This window comes from Filicampus tigris, chromosome 19 (genome assembly GCF_054856515.1).
Source record: "Filicampus tigris isolate MCC_2025a chromosome 19, RoL_Ftig_1.0, whole genome shotgun sequence".
Taxonomy (NCBI): Eukaryota; Metazoa; Chordata; class Actinopteri; order Syngnathiformes; family Syngnathidae; genus Filicampus; species Filicampus tigris.
Genome location: NC_141235.1, coordinates 8608982 through 8624807, shown reverse-complemented (window position 1 = coordinate 8624807; position 15826 = coordinate 8608982). Strand labels below are relative to the sequence as shown.

The 15826-nt window shown below is 41.9% G+C and overlaps 1 protein-coding gene across 18 annotated transcripts in view; it reads left to right on the top strand.

Annotated features, from left to right (window-relative positions):
• cacna1g (calcium channel, voltage-dependent, T type, alpha 1G subunit) overlaps positions 1–15826 on the top strand; it is a 127693-nt gene that overhangs the window by 98674 nt on the left and 13193 nt on the right. For 11 of the 18 annotated variants that reach the window (XM_086016361.1, XM_086016352.1, XM_086016359.1 and 8 more), the window contains 9 exons: positions 340–524; positions 3343–3469; positions 5092–5217; positions 5320–5409; positions 5491–5683; positions 7219–7269; positions 13755–13906; positions 14548–14657; positions 15253–15386. In XM_086016361.1, the coding sequence (XP_085872487.1) occupies positions 340–524; positions 3343–3469; positions 5092–5217; positions 5320–5409; positions 5491–5683; positions 7219–7269; positions 13755–13906; positions 14548–14657; positions 15253–15386 (1168 nt within the window). Of the gene's footprint in view, positions 1–339; positions 525–3342; positions 3470–5091; positions 5218–5319; positions 5410–5490; positions 5705–7218; positions 7270–13754; positions 13907–14547; positions 14658–15252; positions 15387–15826 lie in introns of all 18 variants that reach the window. The other 7 variants (XM_086016368.1, XM_086016356.1, XM_086016353.1 and 4 more) reach the window with 5 other exon arrangements.

The following is a 15826-nucleotide window of genomic DNA, read 5'->3' as shown; positions in this document are numbered from 1 at the left end:
GAGCACCAATATAGTCCGCCTTCCTCCTTTCTTCTCATATTCTCTCATCTCCCAATAGAATGAAAGGAAGAAAAATAGTTTGGCCTGGTTTAAGTTTAAAGGGGGGAAAGTCAGGCGAGCAGTTTTATTATTTCCAAGAAAGTCAATTGGATAATGGGCAGAGTAAATGATGAGCAGGGCCTGCTGAAGCGCTTGTGCTTCTCGCCAAGCTCCAAGTAGGGGTGGATGTTGAATTTCTCTGCACACTGCACTGATAACATTGGACATGCAGTAGGTTTGTCTGTGTTTCCTTATTATTGACACCTTGTCATTTGCTCTCTTTGCCCCGTTTGGATCTAGATTGTGGCTTTGGGTTGGTGCTTTGGTGACAAGGCCTATCTGAGGAGCAGTTGGAACATTCTGGACGGGATGTTGGTGTTGATTTCCGTGATCGACATCCTGGTCTCCTTAATTTCCAACTCGGGTACCAAGATCCTGGGCATGCTCAGGGTGCTGAGGCTACTGCGTACCCTACGGCCTCTACGGTGAGTGACGTTAAAGTTATACATCCGCCGGAGAAGCCTCACACCCTTGACCGACAGTAATCAATTCACAAAAATGGCTCCCGCATATAACGTGCGGTATATTATTCTACAAAATGTGTTTTGCAAACAGATCAGCCCATACAAAATGTCCCATATTACTTTCATGTTTACATCAAATTAGAATGTTAAAAAGTCCTGAAAGGAACCAATTTTGAAAATTCAAGCCACCGCAACTCTCCACCGAAAAGAGCAGCTCATTTCAACTCCCTCGGAATTCTCTCCAAGGCATGTGCCCTGCTTTATTTAATCCCCAGCGGGCAGTAAAAACGGCTGTATTACTGTCAGGTTCGCAAGGTCTTAGAGTCAGATTAGAAAGTCGCTTTTACGAGAGAAAACTCCAACATTTAATTTGGGGGAAATTGTGAGGAGCAAAGGGCAAGCAGCTCTCGGTAGAAGCCGATCTGTCGTTTTCAGGGAACAGGCAAGATGGCAGCATGTAAAATAGGATGAGGCAGACTGTGTGAGGGCGGGCCGAGAGAGACAAAGAGAGGGAGACGGGCAGCGTCAAACAGGAGAGGACAGAAAATGAATGAAGAGGCAAGAGCAGAGTCGAGTGGATTCGCCCCGTGCTCAATAATGCACGATTTCTAATAACTAAAGGCTCGGAAAGCAGGTGGCTATCTCAGAGGGTGTATGATCTGGGTACTGATCCGAAATACTGTCCTAAAATCCTTTGGCGTTGCTCTCTCTTCCTTTGTGGTCGTTAAAATCCACAAGGGGCACTTGACGAAGGACAAAGGTCACGCTTTTCAATTAAAAATTGCACTTTGACGTCACTCAACACTGCCTACATTGCATCCACGGGTGAGCCAAGACAGCCTCTCTCATCATTAGTTCTCTCCGACGTCACTTCAGGGAGGTCGATCCCAGCGTGTATGCGTCGCCGTTGAGGTCAGGTGCCCACAAAGAGTCGTCTTGGAGAGAATTCCCCCTCGCGGTTAACGCCTGTCGCTTCAGCCTCGGAGTTCATCCGTCACTCGGTGATGATGTAATTAACCCGAGGCCTTCAGTGGGCGCTTAATGTGTTTTGGATTGCAATGACTTCCGAGCTGACAGAGGGGTGACTGCCGCCTCTGTTAACTCACTGCACGATGAACATTTTTTTTTCCCCAGCGGTACACAATCGTGTAGTGTGCCTTTGTGTGACGAGAAATAATTTTTGCTCGTTTAGAAATATCCACAATTTTGACAGCTGAGGACTGATTGGCGTAACAATGGCGGACAAAGGGAAATTAATCAATAGAATACATGAAGGAGAAAGTTTTAGAGAGGAAAAGTAAGAAACTAGCATCCGCTTCATTTTTTATTCTCTGTAATGCCGTTGAGCGCCGCTTCTCTCCTCCCTTTCTTGTTTCTGTCTTCCCGAGTCGCTTAATTACATCCAGTGTTTACACTGTGGGAGAGAGCTTGCCACTTATTGCCCTACTTGTTGTTCTCATTTTTCGGTGTCAGGGATGTGGAGCTGGAGGAGAGAAATCTAGTGTATCCTTGCTCTTTTTGTGTAGTCCACGGAACAAGAGCACACTGTGAATTACAACAGATGCAGAGAGATGAAAAACAACACGTTGAGGAAGTGGGAAAGTTTTCAGCTTGACATTCAGAATGGCAGTGACCATATTGTAATTACCTTGCTTTTATGCAGAGTAACTACACTTTCAGGGACGCCAAATTATTTGGAATAGATTAGAGATAGACCCATATGTTTTTTTCAGGGCCGATACCGATTGTTGGTAGTCGAGGAGGCCGATAACCGATATTTGGAGCCGATATTCATTTTTAGCAAAAAGGAAAATATTGGCATCAAAATCTAAAAAAAAAAAAATTAAATGTTAACTTTGTTGAAGCATCTTTCAGCATATTTATAGATTTTTTTTCAGCTTTGCATAATATTGATTTTTTTGTTATCATTATTATTATTATAAATGTTCACCAATATAAATCGTTATTGTAAAATTGTAACAAAAAGGGAGCTACCAGGGTCATCAGCATGTCTTCAAAAGTTAAAACAAAACTCAAACAATAGCTCTATATAGTCTTCTACAGTAAATAAAGTCCTCCAAAATTTCAAAATGACAGAAATGTTAACATTTCACTTATCTTTGTTTTGATTTCTAACAAAAACAAAAAGTATCGAGTGTTCCCAGGGTGAGTAGAATCTCTTATAAAGTTAACTGAAAATTTAAATAAATAGTTCCTCGAAGTCAACACAATTTTAAAGTGATTTATTACCAGCCATCATATTTTTTAGAAAAGGCCGATGCTGATATTCGTCAAAACTCTGAATATCGGAGCCGATAATCGTTGCTACTGATAAATACAGCGCTATTTATACCATGTAGCTGTGTTCACAGTGATCCCTGTTTGTAGGAATCTGTGCTGCGTTCTCACATTTCAAAAGAATTCAAAGAGAGGCAGTGAAGTGCAAACCGATGAGGTGCAGCCATCGGCTCGCTATTCTCTGATCGGTGCAATCGATCAGTGGCCTTGGTCAGCCCTGACTCCTAATTATCCTATGTCCTCTCTTAATGTGCTATTGACTCTGCCTTCACCCAATTGTCTACTCAGGGGAAAACAAGACTGCAAGGAAAGAGCTACACGGATTAGCAACCCTAGCCTTTTTTTGCAGTCAATCGGTTTTTTTTTTTTGTCTTCATGTTTTTGTTGTGTTTCCATGTGATTTAATGACTGCCATGCATCAAATCTGTTATGTGTGGATTTTCTAAGACCACAGAGTTATAATATATGTTTTGTGTTGTAGTGTAATCAGCAGAGCGCCAGGTCTCAAGCTAGTAGTTGAGACCCTGATGTCTTCACTCAAGCCCATCGGCAACATTGTGGTCATCTGCTGTGCCTTCTTCATAATCTTTGGCATCCTTGGTGTGCAGGTAAGCGCTGCAATCAAAAATAAAATGCATGTCACCCAAGAACGTTTTGGTGGAGAAATGGTCGATGGAATTACACGCCAAGCTGCTGCGAAAGAGTATTTGGGCCACTGTAAAAAGAAAAAGGAACTCTTGTGATAAAAGCTGTTATGATTAGTAATTTTACGAAGATGAATATTACTGAAGAAAATAAAAATCACAATTTTATGAGAACACATTTTATTGAGTGGGTATAAAAATTTCCATATAAAAACACAAGACCAGCAGCCGATTTTGCTTTCTTTAAAGACCTGACATGATGTAAAATCTCAGTTCACAAGGCTTAATTTGTTCCAAGACTGAAGCAAAGCCATTTTCCCTGGAAAATCCAGCCTCAGGCAGAACCGAGTCGCCTTCGCGCGCAGCCGGCACAACCGCCTGGCAAGGAGTGAACGGTGACATTTCCAGGGCTTTCTAACAACATAATGACTTGCGCTTTTCTCTTTCTTGGGAACCGTAGCGAGGGCTAATTTAGTGCAAAAAAAAGAAAAGATAAATATCTGTATGTGAAATATGTGGTGACCCAAACGTTATTTTTGGGGTTATTTTCCCTATTTCAATATGGTTGCAGTAAGTTGTCACAAACAGAAATAATGCTTCGACAACACAATCATTCTCCTCCCTTCAGGAGGTTATGTTCTTTTCCACGTTGTAACTCATTCAAAATGGCAGTTATGGAGGGTTACCTGGTCAACAGTGATTTCATGGCACACTGCCCAAGGACTAATCTGTAAGAACGAGCGCGACGCCCTTGGTCTTGTCCAGTCACCTATCTATCTACCATCGGCACCTTTATACTGCAAGAGACCCTGTTAATAAGGTGGTGCCACGAAAAGGTTAATACGGCAAAGATCCCGCGTGTTGTTGCTCATTAAAAGGCTGCTGTACAATCTGGAGCAACGGCCTTGACCTTCAGGAAAATGTTGAAAATCATATCCTCTGTTTAATTGCATACTGAATGTAACATGGGAAGCGCGTATTCCTTGGTTTTCCGATGTTGAACCTGAGTTATTGATATACAGTAGTAGTTAATACAAAGACCAAAAAGCTACGTTAGTCTTTAAGTCTATCCACACTCGGTGTAGTCCCTTAAGTAAAAATTGAGGGGGAAATATATAATTTTTTACAAACCCCAAAACGTCTTTAAAAAAAAATGGTGATATATGTTCAATATACGTTTTCCACAAAATATGTGGAGGTGGGAAGTCCCAGAAAAAATGGGGAAAATCCCCAAATTTAGAATATAAAAAAAAAGAAAAAAAAAAAGAAAGTATGCGAATATGCAGGCGTTTGACTGTAGTTTTAAGTTGTAATAACACCATTCACCACTAGATGACAGACATAGTTGCTCTTTCACTGGAGGTTATACTGCCCTTTACTACATGAGTAGGCCTAATCATTTTTTGTCAGATTTGGAATGATATGCAGAACATAGTACCTCAGTAATAGAATTTTGAGCGAGTGGATTTTTGTGTTGCCCAATCCTGCTCTTGTCTGTCCGTGTACGTACACCAAACTCACCGTGAAGACCAAAGATCCAACGATGTTCAGAATAGATTCTTGTAAATGTCGGTGTCCTTCCACAGCTCTTCAAAGGAAAGTTCTTTGTTTGTCAAGGAGAGGACGTAAAGAACATCACAAACAGGTCCGACTGTTTACAAGCCAGCTACAGATGGGTCAGGCACAAGTACAACTTCGACAACTTGGGACAGGTCAGATCGCCGAGATCCATCCACCGTTAGACAACTTTAGGGGGGAGTTTTAAAAGCTTTCTTTCCAACGTATGCCTCAATGTCAAACGCTCTCGTTCTCAGGCCTTGATGTCTCTATTTGTTCTGGCGTCAAAAGACGGCTGGGTGGATATTATGTATGATGGACTAGACGCCGTAGGAGTCGACCAACAGGTACCGATCAATCCACTGAGGCATTTGGTGTTAAGTAGTCTGTGTATGAGAACCTGTCCGTGTGCATCGTGTGTGTTTCAGCCAGTGATGAACTACAATCCGTGGATGTTGCTGTACTTCATCTCCTTCCTCCTGATCGTGGCCTTCTTTGTGCTCAACATGTTTGTGGGCGTGGTGGTGGAGAACTTCCACAAGTGTCGACGCCACCAGGAGGCCGAGGAGGCCAAGCGCAGGGAGGAGAAGAGACTGAAACGCATGGAGAAAAAGAGACGGAGTAAGGAGAAGGAGCTGGCTGGTCGGTAGTCTTTCCACATCTTTCTGAGTCCTGCTTGGTTTGAGCCTGAGCCTTTTTTTTTTTTTTTTTTTTTTTTTCTGTTTGCCTTTTGGTTTGGCCGAGTCTGGACGAACGCAATTGGTGATCTAGCACCAAAAGTAGTTCTTTTATTTTTGGGGTGGTAGACCCCTCTTCCGCCCCCTCCGAAAGCCCCCTCGTGTCTCGACCTGTGGCTATTTTTCTCGCAGTCTCGCCGTCATTTGCTCTGACAAACGCCCGTATAGACTCTGGCTGCTTTTTCTTCAACTCCAACATCAAACTGACGATGACGTTGGACTTCAAGGAAAGCTACCCCGAAAGAGTCCATTTTCAGAGTGAGAAAAGATGACAGCCAATTCTTTACCCCATCCTACCTTAGCTTGCCTGTCTACTGAAGACATCACGCTTGGGTTGGCCCCCTTGGGGCATGCCCGTTGAGTTCTTACAGACGGGGCTTGCATGGTGGTTTACAGAGCTAGAGGGAGGGGGAGTTGTTGGTCATGAATTGCCCTGATCTAAAACAAGATGACCCCCCTCCCTTCCCCTCTTCTTGCATGTTGTTTTAGTACAGCCGCTGGGGCAGGGATCGACCGAAGCTTGAAAGATGTGGTCTTCGATCACTGGAAGACATTTAGGAGCTAAATCACCGCTTGGCCCCTCCCCTTCGGCTGTATAGGAGTTGATGACAAACTGCTTGAGTGGTTTAGTGTAATTCCACTGCCTCTTAAACCTCAAATGCGCGCTGGCGTCCGCTAGCATTGAAAAGTGCCTTTACGAGAATAAAACAGTTCCAGAGGCGCTTGTTGGGTACATATCCACAAGGAGCGGTGGACTCTGGCGTCCTAGAGCTGAGGAAATGATTCCATACTATGTGTATGATCTTTTGATTTCATGGTATTTTGGATTGAATGCATCTCCCTTGAGAAATACAGATGAACTGATGTTTTAAGATAACATTTCCGGTCCCTGGGGGAAACATACCCAACCCTTGCACTTTCAGTCACAAGAGGCCCATTGTTTATTTTTTGTATTTTTTTTTTTTTTTTTTACAAACAACACAAAACGTTCCTGTGCTTCATCCCTCTTGGAATTGTGGCGACCTTTTTGACTCCTAATCCAGGATTTTCTCTGGGCATGAAATGGTGTTCTGATATAGGAGATTTGAGCAAACTATCCAAAACAGAAAAGGAACATTTGTTTGCTGGCAAAATCCATGGTGAAAAGAGTGGACATAGTCTTATTTGAAAGTTGTTCCTTGCTTCTTTCCGTCCGTATAGAGGAAGAAACTACCAGCTAGTGCTAATCCAAAGAACTGGACTCAGAATCACTGGAAAGACAAAATATAGGCACATAAACCAGCTAAACCTTTCACTGCTTCCTTCTGGTCTTACTCCATCCCTCTTTCCCTCTTTCTCTCTCTTTGCCTCTCTTCCTTCTGTCCTTCCTCTCTTGCTTCCTTCTCCCGCTTCCTTACTAACATAGTCTCATTCCTCTAGATTTAATGGTTCCAGGGGTGAGTTGGGCCCTCTCTGAAGGCACATTAAAAGGTACCCCGTTCCCAGCATGCTCTGTTTTGTCCCTTAACTCCTCACACTGCCACCGACCATGACCACCCACTACGGTGGCAAGGCTTCTAAGTTCCGTAATCATGGGAGGTAGGGTCCCATCACGTGTTCCCGCCCTCCTGCCTCTCTCCCATCAGCCCTCAGTCCTATGGACATGCTGTTTGCTGTTTTTTTTTTTTTTTCCTTTCTGTTGTGACTTTGTCTTTCACAGCTCTCTTACACTGTCCGCGAACCATCCACTGTCCACTGCACCGCACTGTGCACCAGCCTCATCAAAGGAAAACTGCTGTGGTCTTTTTATATTGTTTTTGGAGCATCAGTGTTGAAACTTGTATTCGAAGTAGTGAAACAAATAGTATTTGAAGTACAGTGTCGTGTCAGCCGCTTTACTAAGAACAGGGGACAGATCGTCTTCAAGCGGCTATTTTATGATATGGTATCAAAGAAAGTGTAGTTAGTACCAAGACATTTTATTTTGGTAGATGCCAAAGAAATAAAGCATGTTGTTGTCACTGTCCTTTGTTGAACTGGTTGAGAGAAATGCAGCCAGGAATTCAGTGACGTAAAAAACTAATGGTTGGTGCCATTTGAAATAGGAGAAAATTGATGTAACCATGCCTTTGTGCTGTTTGCAGTTAGCGGTGTTCTCTTTGTAGCTAGCAATAAAAATATGAGCACGTTATCTCTATGGGTTTCAGACTCTATGGAAATGTACCCATTATTATATACAGTACTTTTCAATGATTTATAGAGGGCAGTCAGGCCATATGCAGTATTACTGTAACAATCAAAACAAATGAAGGTTCATCTAAAACAACACAAATAAGAACTCAGACAAGTACTTGGTTCTAGCCACGACCAACAAATTGGGACAATTGAAATGGTGAAAAAGAGAAACAAATCACTGAAACCACTTTACAGGGTCTTTAAGGTAAAAACAAAGCTACAGTATATTTAGTCGCTGAATGCACCAGTACTTTTTTTTTTGTTTATTTGGATTTACAACACCTCGTCCTCATCTTGTTTAAGGACGGTAATTTCTTGTGTTGAGAGTTGCATTTTTGTCAAGTCAGCATTATCCAGTTTAATATGAATAAGATCAGACATTGTGTGACGACACTATCTGTAAATCTATTGGCGGCTTGAAGCTCTTCAGTAAAAATGAATAAATAAATTGCGTCATGTTAAAAGCCGCAGGCTTCAAAAAGCGGGGGGGGGGGAGTCGCAGTTTATCGTCGGGAAAATATGGAACATACGTTGTACATTTGCGTTTCTGTCCAATACGTTCAAACAGATATCCAAATGGATGCATACATTCCATGTATAGCTGTACTTTATCAATTAATTATTTCTGTCTCGCCCCCACCCATCTCTGTCTCTCTCTTTCTCTCTCTCTCTCTCTCTGTTTCTCTCTTTCTCTTCTCACTCTCTCTCTCTCTCTCTCTTCTCACTGTCTGTATGTCTCTCTCTCTCTCTGTCCCCCATCTCCCTCTCTCCCTCTATATATATATATATATATATATATATATATATATATATATATATATATATATATATATATATATATATATATATACAGTATATCTATCTCTTTCTGTATTTCTCTCTCTCTCTCTCTCTCTCTCTCTCTCTCTCTCTCTGTCTCACACTCCCTTTCTCTCTCAGTCTCGCATGCATACAATCACACAGTCTAATACACACATGGTTTCTAACTGAATCTGGGTCAGCGCTAACAGAGATGAATGTAAGCGGAAGTTTCACATTGACTTTCTCTCCGCCGTCTATTCATCCATGGGAGGGATGTAATTAATAGCGCTGGTCCTTTAGGGAGGGGTAGACATGGGGATTACGGGAGGAAAGGAGGCAAAAGTCTCTCCCCGCCGGATGTGTAAACTCCAGTTACAATATAGTCGAATATCGACTCGGAGGACACCCACTGAAGGAGTGTCAAAGTTGCAGGTGGTAGGTGTATATTGTTGATGCCACAAGGTGTCAAGTAAACTTGTTTGAGAGTGTAGAACATTTGTGGAGCAGGTCCAACAGGAATTTACTGCCCCTGCTTGGCAGGAGGCCAAGAAGGCGCACGAGCCTCTCACTGTCCTTTGTATACGATAAACCATTTCGGGATTCCAAAGAGACACAGAAAGGTCGGACTCAGCCACATGATATATTTATGTAATATCCATTAAATTAGTCAATGAGGCTCATTGTCGTCTGGATGCATGAAATATATTTACTTCTCTATTGGCAAGAATGACTAATGATTTCCGTTCGTTGAATGGGTGAAAACAGAAAGAGCGATGGCTTGCTGCAAGCAAAATGCGAATGTAATGACTATTAAAGCTTATTCATTTATTTCCAAAACAAGTCATTTTTAACGCCACAGAAGAAGATTCAATGTGATTTTGACAACTAAATGGCACATGTGCGGCGGGGAACACCACCCAGCAGGAATCATGATAAATCTTTTACACAATAAATGTTTTATCCGCGGAAATGTCAACAAGAGAGTGCAGGGTGGCAGAAACCCTGAAGCAGCAGCAAATGCAGTGGTGAAAGAGACAAAGTGTACTTTTGAAGTCACAACTGATCACACCAATATGGCCTATGTCTGTTCCTGTCAGGATTAGTTTATCTTGAAGATATAAAAATTGAAAATGGGATTCCTGAATTGTCACCACACAAAATTACTGTGTGTATGTAGTCAAGCGAAACAATTCTAAATACCAATATATTTAATCATCACACGTACATCCAGATGTTTCTTGAGTACACAAAATTCATCTATTAATCTACTTTTTAGGGCATCTCTGCATGAGCATGTGTGCATGTGCAAACATCTCCCTTAAAAATGGCATTTTACAATATATTGCCACAAAAGGACAAAGGTTTGCCTGTTAAAGCAGTTCATGGTGGTATTATTTTCTTAAAATTACTTTTTTTTTTATTCAATAATCCAAACCATGTACAATTTCAACAAATTACAGCATATTACTTGCTGTACCGAAATCATACTAAACTCTTGTCAGAACAGCGGCTAGAATCTGATTTAGTATATTGAAATGCTTTTGAGTGTCAGGCTACCCCGCCAAAGACATGCCAGTATTAATTCATCGCAGCAAATGATTTTGAAAAATTAATTTACTCCAACGTGTAAAACAGAAGTATATCAAAAATATAACAGCTGTAGAAAAAAAGATATTTTATTACCAGATTTGTCTTGTGTACATTTTCGACTCGGCATGTACGTCCCAACCGGGCCTCCGAAAACAATATTACTGTGTAAAATTGTTGGTTTTAAGATGATTGGCAAGTTGGATGAATACAATTGAGTCCAAGCAAAAATATTTTCACACGTATTTGAGGTTTATAAAATGTTTTTCTTTCAAGATCTGCAAATTGTGCCCATACTATTTGTATAATCCTGAGTATGATATTTCAGTCGGCGTGGGCTACAACCAAGCTAAATTCAGTCATTTTCTCCAACGTAATATTAGCATTTAAGATTATTATGAAGCACCTTAAATGATTTTGAAGAAGTCATGGATTGATGATTTGTGGCGAGTGTTTGTGGGGAAATTGGCTTTCTGGTTGAAGTGATTAACACTGTTCCCGTATTTAAAAAAAAATAAATAAATAAAAGGCTTCCCATTGTTCTGTGCCTTGACATCGCTGCTCTCCTTGTGACTCCGCCCTCCACTCATGCTGCCCAGTCGCTTTCCTTTCCCATCCAATCGCACATTTCAGTTGGTTCATTGCTCAAGTATGACTCAGAAAGAGGTGTCAGTCTGCCATGCAAACCAGCACAATGTATGTGTGTCTTGTCTGTCATGTGTACACGCACAAAGTGTCTATGGGGAGAGTGTGCGGGAGTGCGTCAACCGTGTGAAATGGCACAATGCCGTGTGTCTGAAAGTACAGATGAGAGTGTTTGTTATCACGCCTTATGTCTCAATGATTATACGTCTTATATTTCGTTGATGCTTTTCCTTCTGGACTCAACAATTTGCTCTGCTGCTCCTCTCCTCCCTTTGAGTCGTGACTGGACTTTCTTATTGGTTTCCTTTCTTCTCTCCCTTTGTAGGTGTTTCTTCCTCTCTGATATTTATCAAGCAAGGCAGCAGAGCATTTTGGAATTCCAGTTTTTTGTTGTTGTTGTTGTTGTTATTGTCTTACCATGATTGTTCCTGTCAACAATTGTTTTTTAGACTCTGTGTTTGCTGGATTTCCAAACCAGGCTGCCAGTCGTTGACTCTGAAGGCAGGCACAGAGTATAAAGGTTTAGCCCAGAGCCATGCGCCATGAAGGGAAGAGGCATCAAAGCAGCTGCTTGAATTATGAGGAAGTCAAAATATAGATGAAGCGTTTAATCTACATTTTAAGAGCCCTGCTTTACATGCCCACCTCTTCATTTCACAGCCATCCATATCATTATTACCATTACATTTCATTCCAAAGCACACTTTTTTTTTTTTTTTTTTTTTTTTGGAAGTACAACCATCTCAAAATTAGAGGAGCTCCGGCAAAGCCGTACAAGTAATGTGCAGTTTGATTCCATGATCAGACTTAACTTATTTGAAGGACGCCCCCATATGATCACCGCATTCTGGACACTAATGTTCCCGAGCCATAAACTACATAACCAACCTAACCGACGCTCACCCGCACAGTCACAGTCACAATCTCCCCGTGGTGCTGTACTGTGGTGTTCTTTATTCATCAGTGCCAAATAAAGTAAGAGTTACCATGTCTGTATTTCCCAAAAAAGACCACCTCGGAAATATATGGTGTATATTTTTGAGCGTGATCGCATCCAAAAGCAACTCCCAGACCGAGTCCGCGTCAGGCATTCAGTCGTGACACCTGGAGAGTTTGCACGATCTTGACAGAAGTTGAACTTGAGGATCATCGGTCTGGCGGCTGTTTTTGGATCATGTTGGAAATATTTTTCTTCGTGTCTGTGGGTGACCGAAGGCAGACTGTGAGCAGGGAGCTTAGATCTATCACTTTATATAACTCTACAGAAAAAAAAATAATAATTCAATTTTGCTATTGACATTAGCAGGCATGGAAAATAAACAAGTATATTCATGCAAAATCAACTGTAACAAAAGTTAAAGTGTTACAAAAAAAAAATAAGGAAAAAACACAATTAGATCTGTCTCCCTCAAATAATCTGTCCTCGTGGGTGGATGATTTTGTTGTTGTTGTTAAATTGTTATCAATGATAAAGTTTTAAAATGTGTGCGTGAGGAAGAAAAAGCTTCTTGCTGGCCTCTCAGAATGCCGAGAAAGCACGTGGCTTTCAAAACCAGAAGTTTAGGGATGCCAAATTTGTATAGTTTGGCTTTTCTGCCCCATTTAATTATACTTGCCGTCTAAAAATATATGACACACACCTAGACCAGAAATACACAGAGTACAATCACAACAAAAGATTCTATTGTATTGTATTGTATAAGTAGTAAATTCCACCCGTTTTTGTCCATCTCACGGGGCGGCCATTTTGTCACTTGCTGTCAACTGAAAATGACATCACAGTTGCTCAGGTAACAACCAATCATGGCTCATCTTGAGAAAACAGGTGAACCCTGATTGGTTGCACCTGAGCGGGATTATTTCAATAGCTGTAATCCCAAATGTTTCTGAATGAAATTATTGTTCATTAGGGATGGACGGTTAAATCTCTCTCTCTTCTTGCAAGAGTCAATACAGCTCCACTGATTTGGGAACCCACTCGCCACACATACTGACACGCACGCGCCTTTGGGGAAACTTCCCTGCTCGGTTGTACCGTAGCTGCTCTGGCATCACGCCTTAGCTAATTGGCTATAGAAGGAGAGCTCACAACACCCAGAGGACTTTTTCTTTTCTCCTCTTTTTCACTGATGGTGCGATGAGGTGCCGGAGATGTCAAGTGACCTTTGCCTTCCTCATCGGGCTCATCCTGCCAAGGACTTTGGCTATTTCTCCTGTGTTAGGTCTTTTTCCTGAGAAGGAGCGGTGTGGGAAAAGATGAGATGGGGGGGGGGGGGCGATTAGAAGGACACAGTGAGAGATAGTGAAACCTCCTGTTTAAATAGAGTGGCACTTTGCGCCTCTATAAGCCCACTCACTCATATCTACTGTAGCCCACCTCACATGGGAAGGATCTTTGATTGGATTGCTCATACCAGCCAGGAACAGGAGGGTTTTCTTAAACGTCTCTTTGCTCCGTCCCTCCACTGATCTGCCCCCACTCGTCTGCAAATCTACGCATCATCAGAAATAAATATGAACCACTAACTGAGCTCTTTTTTTTTTTTTCAGATTTAGCAGCCTTCTGCGTAACACAGCAGGTCAAATTGACAGTGTCCCATTGTATTAGCTCCTATCTCACTTTATGAATGCCACCCCCCCCATCCTCTTTCTTCAACGTGCCTTTTCCCCAACCCCCCAACCCCCTCTCCAAAACCCACTTTCAACAGAAGCTCAGAGTAAGCCCTACTACTCCGATTACTCCCCCACCCGTTTGATTATCCACAAGATGTGCACGAGCCACTACCTGGACCTCTTCATCACCATTGTCATAGGGCTCAACGTCATCACGATGTCCATGGAGCACTACCAGCAGCCCAAGGTCAGATGTGGTGCCGCAGGAAAGTGTGGTAATGTCAACCTGATCAATGCCAAGGATTATTCCTACTTGTTGTTTGAATAGATTTGACGGATTGGTCCGTCGTGATCAGTTTTTAGACACTCGATGGGCTGCGAAGTCCTGATGGCGTAAATAAAGCCTAGTTGGAGGAGGATGACGGATACTTTAATTCAAAATACATGTATTCAATACAACAGATTTATGACAAAAAATCTTTTTTTTTTCTTCACAGAAACCATTTTAACTCATTCCCTGCCATTGATGAATTTACTCGTCTTTTCACAGTTCAGCCATTCAACTCCAGGCACTTATTTATATTTTTTTTTCAAATTTTTTCAAATGTTAGGGTAAAAGGTCTGAAAATGTCTGTCAGTGAATGAGTTAATCAAGCTTGTTTAAGGAATGCCACCACGGAGGATTAAGTCTCAAGTTCTATCCTTCTTCCTTAGCTAATGGGCAGTTTTCACAAGCGTATGACCGGACAAACTCACTTATTATTCCTAGAGATGTCTGTAGATTTTATAACTATGTTTCCAAGTTCACATGGCACATCTAGGTCAAACTTGAAAGGTTGTTTTCATTTGAAAAATGACTTGATAATGATATTCGTCTTCTTTCTTCAGGAACTGGATGAAGCATTGAAAATCTGTAACTACATCTTCACTCTCATCTTTGTTCTGGAGTCAGTCTTCAAACTGGTTGCCTTTGGATTTCGACGCTTCTTCAAGGACAAGTTAGTATTTGAAGAACTAACAGCCGCCCCCGAATTGATGTGATGATTTGTCCTATTGCTTCCGAGGCAGCTCAAACACAAGTAGTCTCAAACAAACATTTGCTGTAGCTTGAACTTTTTGGGTTTTGACATGATTCCAACAGATTGATGGTAACAGATTTTTTTTTTTTCATTCGCTCGTCAGAGGAAGGTTGAAGCCTGTACGAATGAAAAAAAAAACAACCAAAAAACGCCTCATTAAACACCCATAAAACAAGCTGCCTGAAATGATTTCACAACTTTGAAATCTCTGGCTACCCAATGAAAATCACACCATACCACAAATGCATGAACACTCAAACACACGTCATTAACTCATTCACTGACAGAAAATATAAATAAGTGCCTGGAGTTGAATGGCTGGACTGTGAAAAGACAAATAAATCCGTCAATGGCAGTGAATGAGTTAACAGTGGAGGTATCATCATTTTGGAACAGATCTACTCACAATGAGGTCACAAACATGATTAGCACAATGACTCCAATGTTGGAGACATTTTGTACTTGAACAAGTTGATATTAAAAAAAAAAAAAAAAAACGATTGCATGTGTATAGGTGGAACCAGCTGGATCTGGCCATCGTGCTGCTCTCCATCATGGGCATCACTCTGGAGGAGATCGAGGTCAACGCTTCACTGCCCATTAACCCGACCATCATCCGCATCATGAGAGTGCTGAGGATTGCACGAGGTATGAGCTAACAGCCTCCAGACCTTCACCCTCCCTCACTCGCCTCCCTCGCGGTTGAGTGACTTGAAGATGCTTTTGTAGCACGTCCGCCTCCCTGGGAGTCTCCCTCTTTGTCAATTTTATATGGCAGGTCTCAGCGTGGTTTGGGTTGGGTGGGAGCCTCGAAGATGGCGCTGACGCAAACAGCCAGCTGGCAAACCGCAGTCGGAGATTGGAAGGGTGGAGTTGGGAAGAGCCGCGACACATCGTGGCAGCAAGTGAATTAAGCGGCAGTTGGCTGAGACCGAATGGAGAGAGGATGTCATAATAATAATAATAATGATGAATAACGGAGCAGAAGGAAGAGGACGACAGCAGAGTGATTCATAACGCCTGATCTTAAAATAGATTACAGATGAAGTGAAAGAAGTGAGCGAGGAGCAAGTGACAAAGGGGGAAAA